Source organism: Amphiura filiformis, chromosome 17, assembly GCF_039555335.1.
Source record: "Amphiura filiformis chromosome 17, Afil_fr2py, whole genome shotgun sequence".
Taxonomy (NCBI): domain Eukaryota; kingdom Metazoa; phylum Echinodermata; class Ophiuroidea; order Amphilepidida; family Amphiuridae; genus Amphiura; species Amphiura filiformis.
Window position 1 is genome coordinate 58,071,837 of NC_092644.1, and position 26,188 is coordinate 58,098,024.

At 34.1% G+C, this 26,188-nt stretch overlaps 1 protein-coding gene across 2 annotated transcripts in view; it reads right to left on the reverse strand.

The window, feature by feature from the left end:
* Positions 1-2,655: 2,655 nt before the first annotated feature.
* Positions 2,656-26,188, reverse strand: part of LOC140138050 (LIM/homeobox protein LMX-1.2-like) — an 85,283-nt gene continuing 61,750 nt past the window's right edge. Inside the window, exons 4-8 of one of the 2 annotated variants that reach the window (XM_072159892.1) lie at positions 9,544-9,764; positions 8,476-8,585; positions 6,873-6,950; positions 4,855-4,963; positions 2,656-4,513 (exon numbers count right to left, since the gene is read on the reverse strand). In XM_072159892.1, the coding sequence (XP_072015993.1) occupies positions 4,092-4,513; positions 4,855-4,963; positions 6,873-6,950; positions 8,476-8,585; positions 9,544-9,764 (940 nt within the window). In that variant the 3' untranslated portion in view covers positions 2,656-4,091. Of the gene's footprint in view, positions 4,514-4,854; positions 4,964-6,725; positions 6,804-6,872; positions 6,951-8,475; positions 8,586-9,543; positions 9,765-26,188 lie in introns of both variants that reach the window. The other variant, XM_072159891.1, reaches the window with a different exon arrangement.

The window sequence follows — 26,188 nt, forward strand, 5'->3', positions numbered from 1 at the left end:
ACACACCCCCTGTGGAGGATTTCACTGCAGTCTCAATACCAGGTGCATTATGTTCAATGCAGTTAGAAATTGTTGCTAGTTTTATGTGAAATTCCAGCTGAAAACTGTTGAATTTATAAAAAAGTTGAAATTTACACATGAAAAAATGAGAACATTTTGTTTGGAATTCTGAATTCTTTGATCTGAAATTATTTAAACTTTTGAATTTGGTTGCAATTCCATAAGTGTTCTTCCATGGAAGGTGTGGATTTCAAATGAATTGGCCCAATTGTTCATTAACTCTTTGTTTTTTGCTCTGGAATGAAATGGTTAAAAACTGGTATTAACTGATAATCATAATAATATCATTATTTTCCCAATTTTTAACAATCTTTTTGCCAGAGCAGTTGTTAGTTAACTCTTTGTTTTTTGCTCTGGAATAAATTTGTTAAAAACTGGTATTAACTGATAATCATAATAATATCATTATTTTCCCAATTTTTAACAATCTTTTTGCCAGAACAGTTGTTAGTTAACTCTTTGTTTTTTGCTCTGGAATAAATTTGTTAACAACTGGTATTTAATAATAATCATAATAATATCATTATTTCCCCATATTACTGGTTGTCAAGGTTATAATTTTCAAATATCACAGTTATAATTCCTTGAGTTGTCATTTGTTCAAGTACTTTTCTATAATTTGTTCATGTACTGCTCATTTTTTGTCTGATTTGATCTATCGCTGAGTTGTATTTGATTACTTAAACTAATTTGTTCATTATGATATATAGGGCTATTTGAATTAAAATCCATACACCCCCTATGGAAGACATGATCTTAATCTCCCACACATGGAGTATGAATTATTCCATTTGAAATCCCCCTGTGTGGAAGATTAAGGTAATATCTTCTATAGGGGGTGTATAGATTTCAACTATAATAGCCCATTTAAAGAGTTGGTTAGGTTTTATAACAAGTTACCCTGCCCATGAGTTGCGCTTTATTCCCGCAGTATATACGATTCTCAAAATAATCAGAAAGTGTTTAGCATGAGTGACATACCAGATTCGAAAGTTGCATTGAAGAGCTTGGATGCAAAACACAATGAATGCCAATTGAGATATTGATGTTCATTGTGGTATGTATAGAAGCAGTCAAGTTAGCTCAATCGATAAGGCGTTCGACTATGGTACGAGAGGTTGCGGGTTCGAACCCTGGCGGTGCCTAGTACGCTCTCGCGGATATCAATGGGATACTTGTATACTTGGTCGATACTCTTAATTTCTTAGAGCAGGTACATGTAGCTAAATGCTAATCGGATAATGGTGTTTGTGGCTTTTTGCATCTGAACTCTTTGTTTTTGTTTTAAGGTTGGTCTTAACCCTGGAATTATGGAAACTTTCAGGCTTCATAACTGCTAAATTATTAGTCTAAAGAATATAAAAGTATACATTTTTAGACTGGAAATGACTTGCTGAATTCATCTGTGAGGTCCAATTTGGGCCAAAATGCTCATTTTTGGAGAAAATCCCAATTTTTTTTTTAAATTTTGACCAACTTTGAGAAATTGGCACCAAAAATGGTCAAAAAATGCAAAATTTTCAAAAAAATCATAAAAAAGCCTGATTTTCGCCCAAATTTCAAATATTTTTGGTGAAGTTGGTCAAAATTCAAAAAAATGACAAACGGCTCCTAGATATTTGTATCTAGTTTTTAAAAATTCATAAACAAAATTTTTTGGCCAAACAATTTTTTTCTTTACGTTGCACGAAAAAATTTGGGCCAAAAAAAAACGTTTATTGGGATTTTCTCCAAATATGTGTACATCCATATCAAAAGGATGCACTTGTCAGCTGCTACATGTGTCTCATTTCACATAATAACTAGGAACAAATACTAGACTAATCTCAATTGGAGGTCACTTCCAATAATTACCAAAGTCTCATGGTTAAAGAATGTTCTCTGTATTCCTAAATCATGTGACTTGGGGATGATTTGAAGTGACCTCCACTTGAGATGAGTCTGGTATTTATTCCTAGTTATTATGTGAAATGAGACACATGTAGCGGCCGACAAGTGCATCCTTTTCATATGGATGTACACATACGAGCATTTTGGCCCAAATTGGACTTCACAGATGAATTCATCAAGTCATTTCCATTCTAAAAATGTATACTTTTATATTCTTTAGACTAATAATTTAGCAGTTATGAGGCCCAAAAGTTTTCATAATTCCAGGGTTCAGACCAACCTTAAAGCAGAGCTTGGGAACTGAAAACCAATTTGGAATGAAGGAGGTTGGCGTACCTGACCATAAAGGAATGTATATTGTTCTGTTTTGGGAATAAAGTGTTTGAGAGAATGCAAGAATATTGTACAATAACAACAACAAATATGGTTTTCTTGCATTCTAAAAATGATATGCAAAGAAGGCAAACATAATTCATGTCCATACTAACATAAATGGAATGTCCACCATATTGAATTGTCACATGTTGGTGCTTTGGGCTATTCCAGTTGAAATTCATACACCCTCTATGGAAGACATGATCTCTCCCACACAGGTCATGTGAATTTCAAATGGGGTTACCTGAATGGGTGATGATCCCATTTGTAATCTACATGTACACCCCCTGTGTGTGAGATAATGTCACATCTTCCGTAGGGGATGTATATATTTGATAAAGTGAGATTAGTCTAGCAAAGATAACCATTTCACACAATTTAGTAAAACTGTAAATATTAGATGATCGTTTTTTTGCAGAAATGGCATGCATTGTTATTGCCACTTGTTGAGTGACAGTGTGTATGATAGCCCACGAAAGACATACATTGCATTTATAGAAATATGTAAGTCTTTTCCCACAGATCAGTTTCACATACGGTACATTATTTCCTTTTTGGTTGACATAATCCCACACCCGCAGAAAGTCTGATGACAATATTCATTATACAGCATCATTCCCTGTTTTAAGTTATTTTTGTAAATGTCAGAAATGTTTAATCATTATCCTTTACCGCAAATCACTGAACATGCCTTATGCCCATATCATACTAAACAATCACAAGGAGTATGACAATTTTTCATTTCATTGCTTGATTGGAAAAACAATTGCTGATATCGCTACCAGTTGACTTGAAGGCAACTTTCTAGCGACATCGTTAGCCACAACTGAACACTGATAGTGTTGTTGATCACTAGCGATTTTGCTGTCACTGGCTGTGACTACAAGTATGATATGGGCATTAGTTTTAGAATATCCTTAGACAAGTTAATATCCTCAGACAATTCATTACCAAAATGATACAAAAATAGGTGCACCCAAAGTAATGATAGGCTTAATCAGCCATTTCGTTTGAGCTATTATGAGGTCATGTGTCATAGGCTCCGTACACATATAGTTTAACATGATTTGAAGAAATTAGTTATTCAAACCCAATATCATTTACATCTGTAAGCTTAACATTAGGTCTCTAGTCCCAATCTCATTTGATCCAGTAGCATTCCACTTTTGAAACACAGAAGTTGCAAGGTCACATACCTCGCACGCTTTTCATTTCCGTAAAAAGTTTTTATATTGATGATGACAAAAATACATTGTCATCAAGATTGCACATAGTATAAAGTCTATAACGTAGCTCTCCTTGTCCTTCTCTTCTATCAAAATATGAAACACACCCAAGCTGTACATTCCAATTGAAATATGCAAGAGGATGACCTCTGACCTTGCAGTGTTCACGCATGAAGAGTACATGGTATTGTACATGTATGTTAGGCCATTACCATGATTATCAGGAACATGTACAGTGTAGTAATAATATCAGCTGTACATGAGGTCAGTGAAGGTCAAGAAACTGCAAAGCTGTCACTAATAGTTTTCTTAGTGTACAGTTTTATTTTGTGTTTTGCCAGTAAATCAGTGTGAAAAGAGCTTACAAAATTGACCAAAGTTTTATAAACAAGTCATTGTGGTTCTTTGAGAATTTCAATGCATGAAAACCTAGTCAGTATGTATGAAGGACAAGAGCGTTTCTGTGAGTGCCAGATTATACGTCATGTGAATTAATAGTGACAGCTTTAGCAGTTATATTCCTTCCTTGTTTGTTCATTATCACTCTACGGCATTGAAGTACGAGTCCTGCATCGAATACAATTTATCAATAGGATTGCTCACATGGTGACCATTATTGTTCAAATTTTCAATCTCGCTATTTGTTACCATAGAGGGCGCATGTGTTGTTGGCATTAAGTTCTCATCCATACTGTCGTCCATATGAGAAGGCGGTCCGTCAGCGAGGAACATTTGATCGGGATGATACATGGGCTGGTTTGGGGGCATACCTTGAATACCTTGTGGTGGAGGCAGTGGTAACATACTTTCTTGTGAATAAGGGGGATCAATTATAGGGGGCATTTGAGCATGCATACTGCTGTTGCTGTTAGGATGCGGGTAGTCCATCTGGTTGCCACCAAGATCTTCAAAGGAGAAGTCATCATCTTCATCATTTTTTGTGCTGTCGGATGTGTTTCCACCTGAAGTAAAAGAAAAATGAATCAACTTGATAAGTATTAAATAACACACTATAATTCAAGACCAAATTAAAAAGACTAGTTTGCATATGACGTCCTGCCAACTAGACCGAAAATGCCGTACTGCGCAGTTCAGCAACCAATCACATTGCACCTAAGAGGAAACTGAAGTACTCAGAGAAAACCAACAATGGACTGGATACAAAATGCTCATAAAGCTCCCTGGGAACAGCCAAGGTTTGAACTAGGGACCTCTGTGGTGTAAACTGAAGACAGAATTTCTGCTATAATCCTTACCCTCCCAGCCCCCCTCATCTGATGAAATAAGTGTCTAATATACTCACTGTCATCTCCTCCTTTCCCTCCTTTGTTTCTCCTTCCATTTCTCTGACCAGATCTTCTCTGTGCTGCTGCTTCTTGTTCAGTCATATTTTTACGAGCTAACTTCTTCATCTGTAAACATGAAGGGATATAACAAACTTGAATAATGACACAAAGATCATGACAAGGTGAGTGGCTTCTTCCTGTATTCTACACAGAGTTAGTCTAGTGTCAGGACTTCATTGAGGAACTATACAGCTTACTGAATAAAGCTGTATTGTCCACCAAGGAAGTCTGGATGATAGGCTAATTCTGTGTGAGAATTACACAACGGAAGAACCAATCGCTACCAGCGTTCAGTCGTGGCTAGTGACGTAGCGACAAATTTGCATTCAAGTCAAATGGTTGCAATTTGACTGACGCTAGGGAATGTAAGCAACTTATCGATCAGATATTGGCAATTGCTTTTCCAAAAATATCAATATGTTCCTTGCTATTGCTTGGTTTGATACCCGGGGTTTGATACAGGCATAACTTTGCTTTTGGTTTTTCTTTCAATATTTGAAAATAATGAAAATAACTTCATCAGGTTTGTCAATAAAACATATATTCCAAAATCTAAAAATTCTTTTGACCAATCTATGATGTTACATACCTCAATGACACTTTCATGCTAATCTTAGTACTTTCTCAAATTGAACAGAACAAAAAAAAGAGGAGACATCTTGATAAGAAAGTGGGGTCCAAAACACTCAACAGAGACAGAGGGAACTACTTTCTTCTGCATATTTATGACCAAGTCCTAAACAACAAGATGGCGCCATCAACAGGTACTCCAACAGAAAGCTAACGATCAGTGGCGGCGCCAGGATTTTTTGGGGGGTATTGGGGGAAAAGTGAATTTCAGGGGAAAAAATTGGCAAATTTTGTGCAAAAATGCCGCAAAAAGTGGAAATTTACATGATTTGGGGTTTTTGCCTCAAAAGTGTGGGGAAAAGGGGGGCAAGAAAAATATTGGGGGGGGCAAGGGGGCATTTGCATACCCCCCCTGTAGCACCGCCAATGCTGATGATGTGTAGGAATTGGTCATTAAAATTGGGAAAGTATTGGCACGAAACTGTCATTGAAGTACATAACATCAAATTTGGCTTTGTACTAAATAATATGGAAATGTATATATAAAATTAGAAGCAATGATCAGAAACAAGTATTTACATAAATTTCAACTTATATTTGATTGTTATTTAGAAATACTTAAAAGTGATGGTGATTATTATATACAATGCAGTGCACATTTTTGAGACTTATAAGGTGTGCTCTTATGTACTTGTGTTTAGTAGATCATTTTGCAGTTGTGCAACCATTTTTCATCAGAGGAATAAGTGTTACAGTGAAAATGTTTATTTATACAAGTAGAAAGAGTGATTAGATAAGAAAGCAGCATACTAATAAATATATTGTATTTGTAATGAGTAAAATAAGTTGATTGAATCAAGGTAAAATGTAAAATGACATTGAATTAAGATGCTTTTTCATTTGAGCTTTCAAACAAATCTGTCAGGCAAAGTAAAATGGATGTGATCATTTATACATAAATATAGTTTGATCATCAAATTGTGAATGAATTTGTCTAAATAGCTAATTAAATGTCTAAGACAATTGAATACTTGAGTATCTTGAGTTTCCATTGTTAATATCATTTTAAGTATTATATATATTTTCATACATTTCCATGCTTCTATAAAACCACAAGCTATAGTCCTGCAAAATCTGACCATATCCTTGAAGAGTGGTATATAAAGAGAGCAGTGCTTCATGCTGGAGTTGAATTCCGTGCTGCTTATGATTTGTGTTCATTTGAATTTATATTTTCTGCAACTATAGGCAGTCTTACCTTCGCTCTTTCGTTCTGGAACCATACTTGCACAACACGCACACTTAAGCCTGTCTCGGCTGCCAAAGTCTCACGGGCCTATAAAGATTCGAATAACAAAAATGCGCACTGTCAACAAAAAATGTTCCTTTGAATGAGGGCGCTTACCTTGGCTCTTTGATTCTGGAACCAGACTTGGACTACGCGCACACTTAAACCTGTCTCAGCTGCCAAAGTCTCACGCACCTACGAAAAAATATGGAACAAAATATGCAGGGGCACATCAGTAGCACATTTTGTCATCCCAATCATTGGAAAATGGTTTGGGGGATTTTTTTTCCTTTTTTTCGTTGGCAAGCATAAGACTGAAATACAGAAATAACCATGGCATTCCAGCAACAAACTGGATATAATTTCCAAGTTGCCATTTCTGGATTTTTCATGTCATTTGCTTTCAAGTTGCCATTTCTGGATTTTCCTTGAAATGTTTTTTTTTTTTCAGTGGCCAGCATAAGACAAGTAAAATTGTGACCAAATTTAGTGTAATTCTGAGAACAAGTAACACTGGGCTATTCCATAAATGATCTTAATCTCCCACACAAGGAGTGTAGATTTCAATGGAGTCACCCATTTGATTTCACACTCCCTGTGTAGAAGATTAAGGTCATATCTTCCATAAGAGTGTATGGACTGCAACTGGAATATCCCACTGTATTACTAGTTCTCACAGAATATTTTGTTTAAATTTGATCACTGGAGGACAAATGAATTAAAAATGCTTGACATCAACATTTCTGACCAATCTTTTTGTCATCTGAACATAAAGTTTGTGTGATATCAGAATTGTGTTTGTGAGTGCTATACCTTCTGCAAAGTGTGGATACTGTGCATAATTTGGTGTAACTTTCATAGTTTGTGTATACATGTACAAATTGTGCAACAGGTCAGTAATGTTGATATCAAGACTTAATACTAAATGCTACCTCATTTCTAACTACAGATCTAATAATGTGTATATAACATTATAAGAATACATGTATATGATTACCCAGCAAACACATTAACATCTTTTTTCTATATGTTTTAAACATGTTTTTGTTGTTGGTCAAAAATTTTTTATAACATTAAATGTTGGGTTATGAAAACATTTTCAAGAAAAAAAACAGCATTTTTAAAATGTTTGATATAAAACCAGAAGTTTAATGGATACAATATTTTGTTGTAGTTCAAATGACAAGTATATCAACGCATTTGCTGTTTTATATTTTACAGAACAAAGCTGTGGATTTGTGATGAAAAAATTAAGCTGCCAAGTGCACTGATATGTGTCATTTGACACCAACCAAACCATATCAGTCATTAACCTCAAAAGAAGAGCTAAAAATGTTTTAATAGTCCTTTAAAAAGTTTAAAATCTCAAAAATAATTGGCTAAACATTTGTAATAATGCTGATTTCCAAAAATGCACTCAAATTTGAACATGAAATTCAGTAAGAAGTTTTTTATAACAGTTTATTTGAAATTTTAATCATCAATACCTGTAGGACTATTATTCAGGTGTGATGCTGTAAAACTTTGCAAGTACAGAGGTTCTTGACATGTTTCCTGGAGCAATTTCACCTCACGAGGAAACACCTTAACAACCACTGACTCACAAAATACACATTCAGACAGTTTCTATATCTCATATCTGAATTCTACTTAGAGCAGCTAATTATGATACAACTTTATTGCAATACATAGTGAAATAGCTTCCGTATGCAATACCTACCTTCCTGCAAGGTTTTGATGACACATCAAATGATGCTTTGAATGCTCGTCTTTGTTGTGTTGTCAGGATTGTTCTCGGTCTTTTGGGGCCTTTCCTGCCATCTTTTGTACCTAAAAGCAGAAAGTAATATTAAGGTAATCATAATATACTTCATTTGGATTAATACAACTAATAGGAGTAAAACATCAGAGAGTTTAGCATAATAAATGGTTTTCTTTGTGATCGCATGGAAGTAAAATCTCTTACTTCCATGGTGATCCTAAACAGCTCTAACTCACAGAGCTTTCAACAGTTATAGTGCCCTCTATTGGAATGTGCTATAGCGCTGATGCAGTTTGTGTGTGGTGTGGTGGTGTCATTGTTTTGTGTGTGGTATTTAAACATTTTCTGTCAAAAATTACATGTGTGTGCAATGTTGAGACAGTTTGAAAAAACATCACATGTAGATAAAATAGTGAAATGATATTAGTATACCGAGTTAAAATTTCATGAAGACCTTATTGTAAGTTCAATCATCTGTTTAAAAATCTTAAGTGACTTGAATGTTTTAATTGAGTAAGACTCTTAACAGCGGGGAGGGCTGTTTATGGATCTTAGTTGAGAATGCAATCCTGTGGAATGTAATGTGGTGACAATAAGCCCTATGTAGGACCTTAAAGGAGCTGTCAGTGATTCCCTAAATCAGCATATCAACAAAATCACATTTACAGAATATTAAAACTTGTAGCTACATGCAATTGAATGGAGCTTCAGAATTAATCACACCGCTGTTTTCTTCCATATTTTTATATGAAAAAACTACCTTAGAATGATAATTTTACGGGTAATTTTATTGACTCTACGTTTAAGCTATTCCTTCAAATGTTAATTTTTTAAACAATTTTGCTAGGATCCACTGATTCAGCCTTTCAGATGACGAAAACAATTTTGTGAGCTTTCCTGTAAGATAAATCTTTGATACTCTTTCAGCAACATTCACTGATTACGATACAATTAAAAATAGATTTCTTTCAAATTTACTGCAAATTCTGCTCCATTTCTGGATTTTAGTGAATAAGTTTAACTTACTTGAATCACCGTCTTCACTTAATGCACTAGCTTCTTTAGTATAGTCTTCTTTGCAGTACAACTGGTTTTCTTTCAATACAAATTCATCTCCTTTCTTAAGTTCTTCATCGCAGACTACACATGTGAAACACTTAAGGTGATATACATTGTTTAGCGCCCTCATGACCAGTTCTGTTGATGGGATGGATTCTAAACAACCACTGCATTTTGTTCCAAATAATCTGCAGAAAATGATAAAAGAAATACATAAATTGTTAAAAATATGCTTACTTTAATCATAGTTTTGATTTTACTATACTTTGATATGGTAAAAATGTTAAAATGTAGCCAAAAAAGTCCAAATTACAGAGAAATATTTAAAAGGGGACTTCTTTTCCATGTCAGGCTTGCCAACATATGTTTGTAACTTGTAAGCAGTGACAGCCATGCACACAGCACTTTTAAGTTCATTCCCCCATCCATCACATCTGTATTCAACCAAAATGAGACACTTGTAGGCTGTAACCTATTTTGAGCTATAACTAAAAACAATGCAGTTTCCTTGTGTCCTTGTATCAAATTTAACACCAAAACTTCCCTGTATCTCTGTAATTGTAAGGCAGATTTGGATGCAATTTTCATCAAAGAATAGCTTGTGAAATGGATAAAGTGATACAAGGAAAACAGGAATTATTTTTTGCCTATCTTATGACTCATTTTTATTGATCATGCCTGGCATATTTATGTTTTACTGATGTGACTGATATAATCAGTGTCCAGTACATTAATATCATGAATTCATATTATATTCCCATGTGTCACATTCACACCTGGTGAAGATCATCTTCATCATCATATAGGTCGTCAATTATTATTTAGTCACAACAACAAAAAAGGTGAAACAACTTTAACTTATTCCCATATGAAGAACAGGTATGCATTAGACAGGTAAACGAGAAAGCGAGAGAAGAAAAAAGCGAGCAATTTTGGAAAAGTAATAAAGAAGCACAAAAAAGTAACACACACCTGAATGTAATATAGATTCTAGAATGAGTGAGGTATGTTATCGCACATAAAAGCCACTCAAGTGAAAAATATGAATTTATTGCGATGTGAACGAAATGCCAATATCGTACATTCTACAAGAGCCTTGGAAAAAAAGGCAAGCAGGTTTATGAATTCACGATGGCTGAGATATAAATTTGCCCTGGCTCATCACAATAGGCCTTATACTGTACTGTACTAAGTATGCAGCAAATGAGAGGTTTATTGTGTACCATTCTCATAATGTTTATTATTAAAATATTTCAATTATCCAAGAACCACTGACCTGATTCCTGGCATGTTTGTACTCAACATGATGCATGATGTATTCTGATTTTTGAATATTTATGAAAATAAACAAACATACAATATTATGAAATAAATTGAATTGTTGACGGTACAAAAAGAGTTAAGCAATAAAAATTGCCTGAACTTATTAAGTATTCCATGCCCGACTCCATAGGTTTACCCTGCCTGCGAGGCATTGGAGAAAAGAAGGATATTATGCGTGTGAGGAAGTTGACAATATATTGCGAGTGCCGTGTGTATGCCCAAAGCTTCGCCGCGCTTATTATGATTTGCGTTTATGAGGTACAGAGTCTCGCTGGAGGAGGCATGCAAGCGGGTATGTCTGTAACCACGCAGAAATTTACTTGTGATATGTTGGTAATATTAAAACTCGGCCTGTCATATAAAAGTATATTGGGTCCCTATGTCATTGCCCATTACAGTATATTAAGCTTAATGTTTAGATGGCGACGATTTTGTGAGCTCAAAATCCACATTACCCGCCTCTATAAATTTGTTTAGTTTTCCTAAGAGAGTTTTGATAATGCTGTTAGAAGTTTGAAAAGCCTGAAAATTTCCATCAAATATTAGCCAAGAATTGTATTTATTTACCCTGAGGAATTAACAATGATAGACCGCGAATATTAAAAACAAATGACAGTTAGCAAATTTTAGGGTCAGAATATGTGTTAACATAATAGCATAGCTGATCCATGATTTATTGTATCAATATTAGAAGAATTTTTCATAACTTTGTTTTTATAACATGTTGAATGTGTTCATAATGTTTATATAGTACCAGGTATTTGGTTGATGTAGTGGAATTTGACGGGTTTGCGGTGATATTTGCTTGGATGATAATTTCTATGATTGTTTGCATAAGTTGTTAAGGAGTTAGGAGCATGAATGAGCAGTTGGATTTGGGATGCATTTTGCTGTTTTACTAATCATGCTAGCATAAGACAATTGGTTTCATGGAGGTTGTCTTTTATTTTTTACATTGAAACCCTTGCCATGGAGGAATGGGCTACTCATGTTGAAATCCATACACCCTATGGAAGGCATGATCCTAATCTCTTGCATAGGGAGTGTAGATTGCAACTGGAGTCGCCCCATTTAGGTAACCCCACTTGAAATTCACCCTCTCTGTGTGGAAGATTAAGGTTAGGTCTTCCATAGAGGGTGTATGGATTTCAACTGGAATTGAAAATAAGTCAATTGTGAAAAAAAGGAAGAAATAAAACTGATTTGTATGTTTAAAAGTTTGTTATTTTCATAGTGACTAACAACTTAACAATGACATAGTACAGCCCTCCAAACCAAAATTGTAATATCTACTATCCTATCCAGCCAGGATTTATTTGGAGGGGATGATTTTGAAAAAGTTAACTTTTTTCCCAAAAGTGGACCTTTCCCCAAAATGTTGGACTTTTTTGACCAAGAAAGCATAAAGAACTTTTTTTTTTTTTTTTTTTGCTTGTTTGCTTGCTAGACTTGCAAATGGGCAAATTTGGACCTTTTTTTGACCGAAAAAGCATAAAATTAGTTTTTTTGATAATAAGTTTGTTGCATAAAAGTAAAGAGCCCCAACAAAATAATGTACACTATAATCATACCACTGTATTTTATTTCATTGCATTTTATTTCATTATGCACCATGTTGGTTATGCAACTCTAGAAAACTTATTCTTCAACTCAAAGGGCATAATAGGAAGTTCAAAACCAGGTTCAACATGCCATTTTTTTCAAAATTTTCATTATTAGCACTTATATATGAACAGGGTTTTGAGTTACAAAGGGTGAAATTGCAAACCTTTGTATACGCATATGTAAAAATAAGCTTTGTATTGTTATAAAACTTATCAATGAAATTCTACATCACAAATTTTATTATGCTTATTTCCAATATTGACTTATTGTAAATCATAATATTGTTGATAAAAAGCACCATATATATGAGAATTTTTCTCATAAAACAAGGTCTCACTCGTGAACTTTTCTGAAAAACACTAAATAAATAATGGAAATGGAATAAATACAAGTGGACAAGGTACCAACCTTGCTGTTATTTACATTTATATGTAGTTGATAATTAGGTCCCAGAGCAACAAGTTTTTATCTTTGGGAAAACAAGCAGCCCTATTTCAGCTTTCATACATATATACAGCTTACACACATGTGCCGTAAGGTGAAATCATCGTAGCATAAACTCCTGTTGTATAGACGAGGTCTCTCGCTTTCGGACGGATCACAACTCCTTTGTACTTATCTCACATTGGTGGTGCCTTTCATCTTATATCCCAGTCTCTTAAGGGCAAAGTTCAGTAATATGTGCATTCATTTGTAAGAATGATTTGACCTTTGTCCTTATCGGCATTTAAACTCATCCCATGACATGCAAAGTCCAGTGAAAAGGGCACTTAGGTGAATATATGTATTTGTGATTTGAACCTTATGAGTGAGGCTAGTTTAGCTTACAGTGTTTCTTTTCAGAAACCCCCCTATTGTATTAACGGCTGTGGCTGCCATGCATTAACTTCGGTCAGTTGAAGTTGAAAAGATCTCGCTTCAAGGGTGTTCAGCCCCGCGACCTTGGCAACCACGTGCGATAACGGATTCCATTGTGATATCTGAAAGAGCCACGCGAGTAGAAACACGTTTAAGTCACTTGGTTGGACATACTGAATAGGCTTTTTTAAGGCTCAGTGATGTTGCGTCAAGTCGTCAAGGAAAACAACTTTTTTTTTATAGTTTTGTATTTTTTTCAGTATTTGTAAAAAGGAAGTGGTCTAAAAGCATAAAAACGTGCAGTAAAGCGTAGATATGAAAATCATCCAGTGTATCAGGGGAGGCAATTAGTGGTACAAAAAGTCAGAGGAAGTTGAAGCAATTAATCCTATTATACAATGGAATATTAACCATGAATCCTAGAGATTTATTCATCTAGAACTGTTAGAGTTATTCTCTCTTTCATCCATTCATAAGACATTTTAAATCCCTAGAGAGGCTTGTTACAATTGTACTAAACTAAACAGAAAAATATTGAGTTGAGGAAAAACTTCTGGTCACTAACAACTCCATTCAAGCAGTTAGATTATTTACTTATGTATTTTGAAATATAAATAAAAGCTAGGAAAGGAGACCCCAAAAATGAATGTACAAATTTCATTTAAGTTTGTAAAGCTGGTGCTAATACCTCCATTTTTTTTATAATTGCTAAAACTTGCAAACTTAAAACTTGCAAACTTAAATGTGACAACCATAATACTGTTGACAAAATTCTCATTTATATAAATCTCTTCCAAAAATATTGGAAGAAACTGTAAAACTGTAATTGGAAGAAAAAGAAAACTTTCAATTTTAAAATCAACTTTTCATTTTGAAATCAAGGTTCAAATAATTGGACACAGTCAATAAACACAGTCTAAGTGTCACCATATTAGCAAGTTTTTGACAGTTGTAACAACATGTGAGAGGTCAAATAGCCTGACGCATGCAGTGGGATGGTCAGATGCATGGTCAAAGAAACTGTCATCTAGGGCACCGTATGTGCAGGGTCTGTATTGTTTGGTTATGTGGACATCAGTTCCATGCAAGGTCAAAAAGGCTGTAAGTGCATAGTAATAACAAAACACTTGCAACCAAAAGTATTGCCTGTCACCTGTCACTCTGCCTTAGAAGAAAGTAACCAATCTCATGCCTTTTGCTTATTGTTTTATACTTCTTGATTGTTGTGAAGAATTTTGTGCAATTTTAGTTATGATATTTAGGTCTGTTTTGGGTTTATTTATTTCAATAGCATTGTTCTAGTGGTGCATTGGTAGACTTTTATATCCCATCACACCCACCCCAACAAACAAACAGAAACACACACACATAAACGTTAAGACCTGGGTTAAACAGGGTTTGAACATGGCCCAGGTCTGCGATACATGTGGTGATATCTAAAGAACTTGACTTCTCAGTTCCTCAGGTTGGTGCGTTTTTTATAACCAATTATTGTAAAAGAAAATACTCTTGCAACATTTTTGCATCAACATCTAATTAAACATCGAGCTCTAAAATATTCCAATGTAAAGTCCCGTGTAGCAATAAAATCAATAAAGATTGTCAACCTGTACAGTGAAATGAATGCAAAATTGCATTGGACCTTCAGTGTAGTTAATTAATAGACAAGTCTTCATGTCTCCCCATTCCACCAGCTACTTACATGAAATTATCAGTACAAAGTCCACTCCCAAGAGGATTTTTTCATCAAAAACCTCATTCTTCAAGCTCCCATTAAGGAAACTTTACAATACAAATACTTGGTAGTAAAAATATATATTTCTCTTTTTGTCAATAATTACTCTATAAATAAAACATTTGCATTTATCTTTCATTGTAACTCCTAAACTGATGAAGCCCAAGTATTTAGTTTATGACCCATTCCCTCGCCGCTTGAATTGCCCACTATTTACCCGTATTCATCCATTCTACAAAGAAATATCCGTATTTGATTTATGCGTAATCACGTTTCCTCCTTTATACATGTGGTCCCGGCCACGCTTGCACTGATCATCCGTCTTAATTAATCGTCGACGGCACGGCAGGATCTGGCTCGCGATGTGCAACATGTGTCTATTGTTGGCAATTGAACACCATGAAATAGCGCACTTGACAGGATGCTGGCATCGGATGAGTTATAATCTAGGCCAGCTCTGGGTTAATTATTACTTCTACCTCTCCTCAGTTTGATTTTTATGATGATAGGGCTTATGATCGTAAAAAATGGGATAAAAATGCAGCCGATGAACAGTGATAATACTGGTAATTGTTTTCTGGGTGAATTGTAAAAGTGCAACTATGTCATAAAAGGGATGACATAGCTGATATCTTTGCATAATTGGTGTTGTGATTTGCATAAACTTTAAATAGTTTTAGATTATTTTTTAAGGTAATGTAATTCAATTATTATAAAGGAAATAAACTTGTTGGTAGTTTTAGGGAATATTTATATGATTTTTAATTAACATGTTGTATTCGAATTCGGGAAGAAGGATTTTCAGAGGCACTTTTCGACTCATAGCAAAACATATTCAATTGATATATTCAAGAATATTTTGATTATAATATTTTGCAGTTACATATAATATAATGAGCTGTCATAAATCAGAGCTTCAGTGAAGTTGAGCTAAAGTGACCGGTTTTGAATGGTTTGTTTTCAAACGTCTAATGGAGGTAATTACATGGCTGATTAACCATCATATTTTGCACCTTTTATGGCATAATATGACCAAATTTTGCCAAGCTTTAAGAAACTTACGCATATTTTGATTTATTGATACGACTAAACCACAAGCATTAGAGTGAATTGAATCAGCGATTGACTATTGTGTAAGATTTTAAAACTAAGATATTGTGGTCAGAGTTGGTTCAAAGGCTTAAATTTATGTAAAGTGTAAAATTCAAGCTATACAATGATACATACATATATATGAATACAATGATAATCATCTTAAGCTGAATGTTGGATTAGAATTATTACCACATAGCAGGTGAAAGTTAAATAACAATGGAAGTTTATACTATTTTATGTGACTATTTAATGCTGTTGAAGACTTGTACATCTAACCTGTGATTCTTCCATAAGATTTTCCATTTACTGTATAAAGTTTTTAGCAGACTACAGAAAGTGAGTTATTCTTCATTTGCTATCTACTGCTGATAGCATACTACTTCATCTGACATCTACTGCTGATAGCATACTACTTCATCTGCTATCTACTGCTGATAGCATACTACTTCATCTACTATCTACTGCTGATAGCATACTACTTCATCTACTATCTACTGCTGATAGCACACTACTTCATCTGCTATCTACTGCTGATAGCATACTACTTCATCTACTATCTACTGCTGATAGCATACTACTTCATCTGCTATCTACTGCTGATAGCATACTACTTCATCTACTATCTACTGCTGATAGCATACTACTTCATCTGCTATCTACTGCTGATAGCATACTACTTCATCTACTATCTACTGCTGATAGTATACTACTTCATCTACTATCTACTGCTGATAGCATACTACTTCATCTACTATCTACTGCTGATAGCATACTACTTCGTCTGCTATCTACTGCTGATAGCATACTACTTCATCTACTATCTACTGCTGATAGCATACTACTTCATCTACTATCTACTGCTGATAGCATACTACTTCATCTACTATCTACTGCTGAGAGCATACTACTTCATCTGCTATCTACTGCTGATAGCATACTACTTCCATCTACTATCTACTGCTGATAGCATACTACTTCGTCTGCTATCTACTGCTGATAGCATACTACTTCATCTGCTATATACCACTGATAGCATACTACTTCATCTACTATCTACTGCTGATGGCATACTACTTCATCTACTATCTACTGCTGATAGATGTACTACTTCATCTGCTATCTACTGCTGATAGCATACTACTTCATCTGCTATCTACTGCTGATAGCATACTACTTCATCTACTATCTACTGCTGATAGCATACTACTTAGTCTGCTATCTACTGCTGATAGCATACTACTTCATCTACTATCTACTGCTGATAGCATACTACTTAGTCTGCTATCTACTGCGGATAGCATACTACTTCATCTACTATCTACTGCTGATAGCATACTACTTCATCTACTATCTACTGCTGAGAGCATACTACTTCATCTGCTATCTACTGCTGATAGCATACTACTTCCATCTACTATCTACTGCTGATAGCATACTACTTCGTCTGCTATCTACTGCTGATAGCATACTACTTCATCTGCTATATACCACTGATAGCATACTACTTCATCTACTATCTACTGCTGATGGCATACTACTTCATCTACTATCTACTGCTGATAGCATACTACTTCATCAACTATCTACTGCTGATAGCATACTACTTCATCAACTATCTACTGCTGATAGCACACTACTTCATCTACTATCTACTGCTGATAGCATACTACTTCCATCTACTATCTACTGCTGATAGCATACTACTTCGTCTGCTATCTACTGCTGATAGCACACTACTTCATCTGCTATATACCACTGATAGCATACTACTTCATCTACTATCTACTGCTGATGGCATACTACTTCATCTACTATCTACTGCTGATAGATGTATTACTTCATCTGCTATCTACTGCTGATAACGGACCACTTCATCTGCTCTCTACCATAAATGAAAACCCCCAATCCTCCAATCTGATACTCCACCACTTCAATTCATAAATATACACCTCAACCCATAATATTTATAGAGAACATACACATGTCTGGTTTCATGATATCCAAGAAAATAATCGAGAAATGATGGATGATCAGATCTAGAGCATGGATTCACTGCTGATCTCAATATTGACATTGGTGCAGAAGGATAACTGTACATTACCTCATTCTTGATTGGTCTTTTATCAAGTCTCTATCACATTGACCTTATTACGTGTACAGGCTAGAAGGACGTACATGACATAGCTGCCTCTTATGAAATATAGACTTAACGCCAATTGTTATAGACAGTGCCATGTATAGACTTGGAAAGGAAGGTATTATATTCCTGAAAATATCATTAAAAACTGACAACGAAACATGGTCTATACCATTATGTACCTGCCCCTCAGCCAAGGTGTCACAAATCAGTGCTTAATGTGTGCAGTTTCCCCTCCCCATAAACCCACTCAGTGAATCATTGCATTATTACATAATGGTGATTGTATCATTTGTGTTTGTTTGTTTGCCTGTTTGTTTATTGGTTGGATCTTGAATTCCTTACTCATTTGCATCCATTTTGAACATATTTTAAATGTTCAAAATATTTTACTTAAGTGGCTGTACTATGGGTAGTTTAAAAACTACACATAGTAAAGCTACTTCACAATCCATAATGTACGATCTTTTATTTCATAATTTTTGGCAATGAAAATAAAAACTTTTAAGCAAAATCGTATATTATGGCTTTATGGATTTGAAATATAATAAAACATAAGACAAAATAAACTGAAGGCAGCCTTTTCTTAACCCACTATTATGTATTGACCTATTGCATGTAATTTGTCATCATAACACGCTAATGCATCTCAAGCTATCACAGAATTTGACTTGTCAAGTTCCTTGTACAAGACTGTTAATCAATAGAAAAGAAGAAATGGGTCTAGAAACATACAGTGTGCGATGGGCTATTCCTGTTGAAATACATACAACTCTTATGGAAGACATAACCTTAATCTTCCACACAGGGAGTGGGAATTTCAAATGGGATTGCCTGAATAGCTACGCATTAGAAATCTACACTCCCTGTGTGGGAGATTAAGGTCATGTCTTCCATAGGGGTGTATGGATTTCAACTGGAATAGCCCTATAGAGATGTGAGAATTAATACGGGAGGAGGTTATTCCTTAATCATGTCAGACATTACTGATAATTTTGGGAACAAAATACCTAGGGTTGGGAGGTAACAATACCGGTGTAATATTATAAGTAGGAGATCATGTTCATGTATAAATTCACAAAATACACCTTCAAATATTTTATTTACATGAAATACATCTTGAACGATTTGGTTTGCTGCATAATTGATTTAGCCACCAAGCTGCAGATAGGGAAACCCTTATCAAGTTATAATTATTATTAGTTTGCATTTAGCCTAAACATGTAACCTTATTGGAACTGATTAAAAAAATGCTGATTTTTAGCATTTTTGATACACACACCCTAAACAGGCACAAATGCACAAGCATGACACTAGAAAATATACCCTTTTGACTTGCCTTTGTAAGTTTGTATGTGTACATAAGTATAATAGCCATACTGAAATACAAGTATCATCTACCCGTTACCACACTCCCACTTCACCTCACCCCCGGACATTGGTCACCAAGACTACAGTATGTTACAATACAAAACATTGTTTAAATAAAAAACAAATAACCCCTGTAGCAGGTTGGTCAAGTGACTTCTGACTAAATGGTAATTAAAAAACTAAGGGTGATTTTGAACTTGTCCTTGGTTTCAAAAATCAATTGACAAGGTGGACCTCACTTTTGCTGTGATTAAAGCAAATGACAATAAACACATGATGGATATGTGGTTTATTGGTTATTGATTACAGATGTCCGTCAATCTCAATAGCAGGCCTATCTTGAAGTTAGAAAAAAGACATAACATAAAAATACTAAAAATAGCTGTGTGCAGTATTGAATTATGGACACAAAGACAATAAAAAAGTGATATTAACAAATCTCATGAATTGTAACAAACATGATTAACTTGGCGTATTAACAGCCATTGTGAAGTTAAGTTCAGATGTCTGCAATATGTTAAAGTTTGATCAACCTGGTATAATGGTGATATTCTCATGAGTTCACATGGGAGATTACACCGAGTTTGCACCACCTTACACAGGTCATGCACTGACTACTGACTGTTAAACATTGTAATTTCTAAATTTAATTAATAGCGTCTTTAGATTAAATTCAGAATTCTGTTCCTTTCAAGGTAGCTTATGTTATGTGAAGGAACCATGATGAGAGTACCACCATCTTTTGGAGAGGATGTAAACCACCAGACCTATATGCAGGGAGCAAACCTGTACAAACATCTTGCAGTCAGTTACTAAAAGAATAGGGATGTAATCCTAACAGTTAGCAAACATACACTCAAAATGCAGACATAACTTGCACCATGGAAGAAAGAGACACTTATCTCTTTCTTCCATGCTTGCACCAATAATTATTGGCTTGCAATCCGGGATGAAGTGAACTAGTCTTGTTCTTGACCTGTATATAATAATGTTCTTTTATATATCTATCTTTTAATCTTGTTTTTATGTTTAATGTTTTACACCACGGACGTGTGGAAGAACAAATATTTTTGAACATGTAACCGTGTATAAATAAAGTGAATGAATGAATGAATGAATGAATGTTCTTATGTTTACTTCAAACAGCAGTTCCTTGTAACTTCTGGAAGCACTGACAGCAGTGAATCAAAATCTTAAGATTTAATAGATCTTGAGGTGGCCACCCCTTTATGGACACTACTCATGAAGCGGAAAAGTTAATTCATGTTAAGTTGTCTTGAATTGAATTATAACACTTGCAATTTTGCTACAAAAATTCATCCACAACTGTAACCATATGAGGGTAAATCTAATTAAAGAAAAATTATCATGCAGTCCATATATGCACGCAAGCCAATAATGGATGATGGAATTAATGAAACAAAAAATATTATATTAATATGCAGGTGATGGTGTGAAATAATTTGATGCTAGATTGAGTGCAGAGATGTGCAGCGTTGTTGGTAGCTGGAATCTTTATTAAATCTGAGTTGGGAAAACAATTGAATTTCAACAAAATTTTTGTTTGTCTTTATGTGATTGCATTGAGGAGAATGGGGGTACACTGTAAAAACAGTGTTTAGATTTGAAACACTTTTCTAAACATTGAATTACACCCCATTTCTAAGCATGTTTAAATCCTAATCACCAATATCAAATTCCAATACTTGCTGCTTTTATTTCCTAAACAGAAGCCATCAAAGTCCTAAACATGTGTAGCAGTTCAACATGTTCAGAAACATGCTACTATAAGTGTTTAAACTTGGTCTAAATGTTGTTTTTACAGTGTAATCATAGAAAATATGATGCTATACATCAATGCTGTGATTACATGAAGGAAAGTTTTCCTGATTTGAACTAATTATGAAATAAATTAATTGTTTTGTAGAGCTGTCAAAGAGTGTAAAAGTGTAAGTTTTTAAAAGTCTTAAATTGCTGTGTTTTAAGGCAATTGGGACTGACCTTTCATGTTAAAATTGAATTTATATCTGTCCCCAGTCCAGACCAGCTCTTGTCAGCTCAGCCCTCTTACATGGCTCTCACAAATTGACATGATAGTTATGAACATATTGAAATTTGTTATTTTCTCCTATTTTTTTATATTCTCATGTACACATTTCACTGACAGCAACAATTAGATTAAATTGTAATTAAAATAGTACTACTGATGAAATTGTCCACTGAATACATTTTGGTCATCATCTGTACAATTCAAACATTTATATTAATTCTGACCATGTCCACATCATGAATCAATCTAAGACCAGAGAAGAAGGGACATTGTATTTTTGTCACAAACCAAATCTTATTAATTTTGTATGTAATAAATTCTCATATTCAAGGATTATTGTGACAAAAAATGTCCGAACATTTGTGAATAGTTGCTTTGTGTTTTTATTTACCAAACCAGACTGAATAAGTTTATTGCGATATGAAAAGATTGAATGTGTGCTTTATTGGTTTATCATGGCCATAATGCATAATATAATTATTACTTGAAAAGTGTAGTTTGATTGAGTAACTGCGGTTCATAAGGCAGTTAACTTCTAGATTTATTGTGATCAGAAATTAAGGAATTGATTTGGTGGATATTCTAAGATCTTCCCTATATATCATAAGTTTAATAAAATCAATTTTTGGCACAAAATTGTGATGTTGAAATTAATTAAATTTGATTTTCTAAAGAAACTCCACAAAATTAATGTTTCATTTAAATCATCAGATTTTATTATAATATTATGTCATATGATTATCTAGAGGAACCAAGTAACTGAAAAAATCGGTATGCTTGAAAAATACCTGTAAGTTCTCTTCGAAAATGTTACATCAACAGAGCAGGCAAAACATTGTTTCTTAAAAAACTAATTACAAATGATAGATAGGGATGGTGCCAAAATGTTATGTCATCAAAGGTTAAATCAATTAAAGTGTTATTTTTTACTGAAATATTATAAAATCAATGTGTGTGAAAAAGTAAAATTAACAATTATATTCTTTGTTTTGTTGTTTTACCCACATATTCATACTGTTATTTTAAACAGTCAACTTAATAAGACACATAACCACATAATTTGTGTGTACCCATTTATAAATTAACCAATTTAATTAACTGTAAAATGTTTTTTGTAACGATGAGAAAAAACATGGAAGTTAAAACATTGCCGTTTAATAAAGACCACCAAAAATTAATCAAACTAGACAGATGCAATCTTTCCCTCAGATACATTTAATAAAACTTCAAATTTTTCTTGTTGTGCCTATAGCTGGAAATATACCTAATTCAGTCCGAGTGTGTTTACTTTTAATAAATCATGACTATGACTTCACCAAGGGGAGTCTCATAGTTTCCAATTGAAGATATGTGTATGCTTGATTTCATGGAAGTCATTTTGATGTATAGAAATTCATAATGAACAGAAAAAATAACACCAAATTTACTGAGCCTTTTCTATCAGAATGTAACATTGACTGCATGGCAAATCAACTTGGGCTCATTATTACTATTTTTCTTCTTTGCAAGGCAGTGATGTCAGTGCAAATTTCATTGGGTGCAGCTTCAAATTGCAAGTGTTCGCTCAAAAGGTGTGTTTAAAGATGACAAATAGATGGTCATATGACACAGCTGATTCCATGCATTAACGTCACTGCCTTCCCAAGAAGAAAAATAGTACAAAGATTTTGATCATTTTGACTAATTTTGCAGTAAATGTGATTTAGTTTTCTTATTTTTTATAAAAAGTATGGCGACATTTCAGTTTAACTTATTAAATCTGGCATATGTATAAGTGTTGATATAATTTGATGAGGATTGGGTGTGAGTACAATATCATGTGGTATACTAACACTTATAACAGGAAGACAGTAGTGACTTGAATGACAAGAGACCTAGGGATTTCAACCACTTCAACAGAGAGCAAAGCAACTCTGTCCCCAACTGTTGCTCCATATATTTATTCCCGCACCAAACCCTCGAGAGTAAACCGCGTAAATCCGACGTCAATCTGTCAGGCATAGCGATCAATATTGTCCTGACATCCGATACTCTATGTACGGCTATAAAGTATGCCCTGCCCAGATGGGCCAGGGACTTTGGACTAGCAACGTCAGGAAAAGGATCATGTTTCGCTGGAATATTCACGATTGGCAGTGCTATGTGGGGGATCCAATGTTTCGCTAGGTCCTCACATGGCGGAGTCCGATTACGAAGGGAGTTGACACAAAAAAAGAGTACATAGGATTGGATTAATTATAGTATCTTCCTGTTCTACCTATGCTAGAATTGTACTACAGGATATTGCCCAGTTTGACTCAGGCTGGCGCTGGTTAGCGCGACAAGTTTTCATATGTGTGTCACGTTAGGGTTGTTCCGCGGGCTATGTAATGTTCAAGTGTTCCCGTCTGCCATAGTTCCCTATACTTTATTTGCATTGTATTGATAGCCTGGAGTTATTGCAGCGGTAGATTTGACCCTATAACTACCTGAAGGATTTTATAGCCATTTGTAATGTTGTCTTCATTGTGTTCATATGAACATGAATGGAATCTAATTGAGTCACAAATTAGTCAACAGATTTAGGTTTATTGTGTAAGAAAAGTTTTCAAATGTGCACACAAACAAAAAAAACACCTTTTTGCTGTAGATATTTTTGTTTTGTTGCAGAAGGAACATTATAGAATTACAGAAAGTTTTTAACTGTAGATGTTTTAGCAAATCCAGACATGGTATTTTTTAACTATTTTTTTTATATGAATAAAGAGAAATATTAGAAAATAAAAGATTGAGGAAGTTGCATTTTCTTGCCTCATTTTTGACAGCGTTAGCTAATTTATGTTTTTGTGAGTGACATTGAAACTTTTGGCTATTCCATCTGGCCATACCCCTGTGGAAGATTTAATAAGAGTCTGCAACTGAGGGAGTATGTATTCAAATGGAATAGCCCCTTTTACCATCTGTACAGTAGTAATTACTAATAAAATACCAAATGTGTAAGTGGGTATAGACCATAGGTCACACCTGCAATTTATATTGTATTTATTAAAATACTTTCTAAGGTTACTTAATTCTTAATTAAATGACTGATATTCACAAAATAATTTGACAATAAATATGAAATAAATCTGTGAAAATGTTCCAATTAAGCAATGAAAGTGTAGAAGTTCAAATCATCAATCATCATAAATAGTTTTTATGTTTCACAGATCCGTTTATGAAGCAGAACATTAATGTTCACAGACACGTACATTGTTATGTTGAAGTAAAAACTTTTCATAGGTTGCACCTGAAATCCAGTTTTTAATTAATTTCACACAATAAAGAAATTGTTAATTTTATGTCATGATTTGTATACCATAATCGTAAATACTAAAGTAGTTTTATGTTTTACAGGTCCATTTTGGCATTTATATTTCACAAGGATGGCAGTTACCTGACCCAGAAACTTTTCATTAGTTGCACCTGAAATCCTGTTTTTAATTAATTTCACATAATAAAGAAGTTATACATTTTATGTTATGTTTATAGGCCCCCATATCATTGGGAAAAAATTAAGAGATAGAAACAAACATGTTCTGTGAATTTCAGGGGGGGTGGGGCAAAATCAACAAATTGTACACAAGATTATCACCAAAATTGAAATTTTGGGGTTTTACAAGGTGGAGCAAGAGATCTGACTGCTAATATGCTAAGTCATAGGAAAAACTCAAATGAAGTGAAATAGAACAGACAAGATATCATTTGAAGGTATGAATTCTACCCAAGGTTTTGTAATGTATTTCATATGACTAATTCATAATATTTTGCTTTCAAAATTTATGCCAGTAAAGAAATAGACACATATTGTTATTAACATCTTAGTACAAAAGAGACAAAGACATGTGTTTTGGAAAAATCCCATGCTTAAGCATTTCTTAATAATATATTTTGGATGAAAAAATTAGAACTCTTCAAGTTAAAGTAATAATGAATTATTTATTGCCTAGTATGTATAGGCATTATGTCTAGAATCTTAATGTGCTTTGTTATAATGCAAACTGAGAAGAAGTCAGGAAAAATTCCATTTTAATAGCGTATGTCTTGGCAAAATACAGAATGCTCATGAATAAACAATCTTAAGCCACAGTATATGTTCTTCTTAACACACTCTAATTATAATGGCCTTGAATATCAATTAATTTAAATGCATTTAAAATTTAATTATTCATAGCAAAAATTGATTGGATGTGGTTACTCAAAGAAAGCACTTTATGAAATTAAAATGAACTTTGACCATTTTAATGCATTGTTTTAGGTTTTAGGATAATACATGTAGGAACAAGTTTCACTACTAAAGTAGCAGTCATAGTTTGAAATTAAAAAAATAATGAAAATGTAATAAATGTGTCTTGTCTTGCTTGCACATTTTCAGAAATTATTTAATATATTTTGTGATGTAGAGTGCATGAGAGATTCC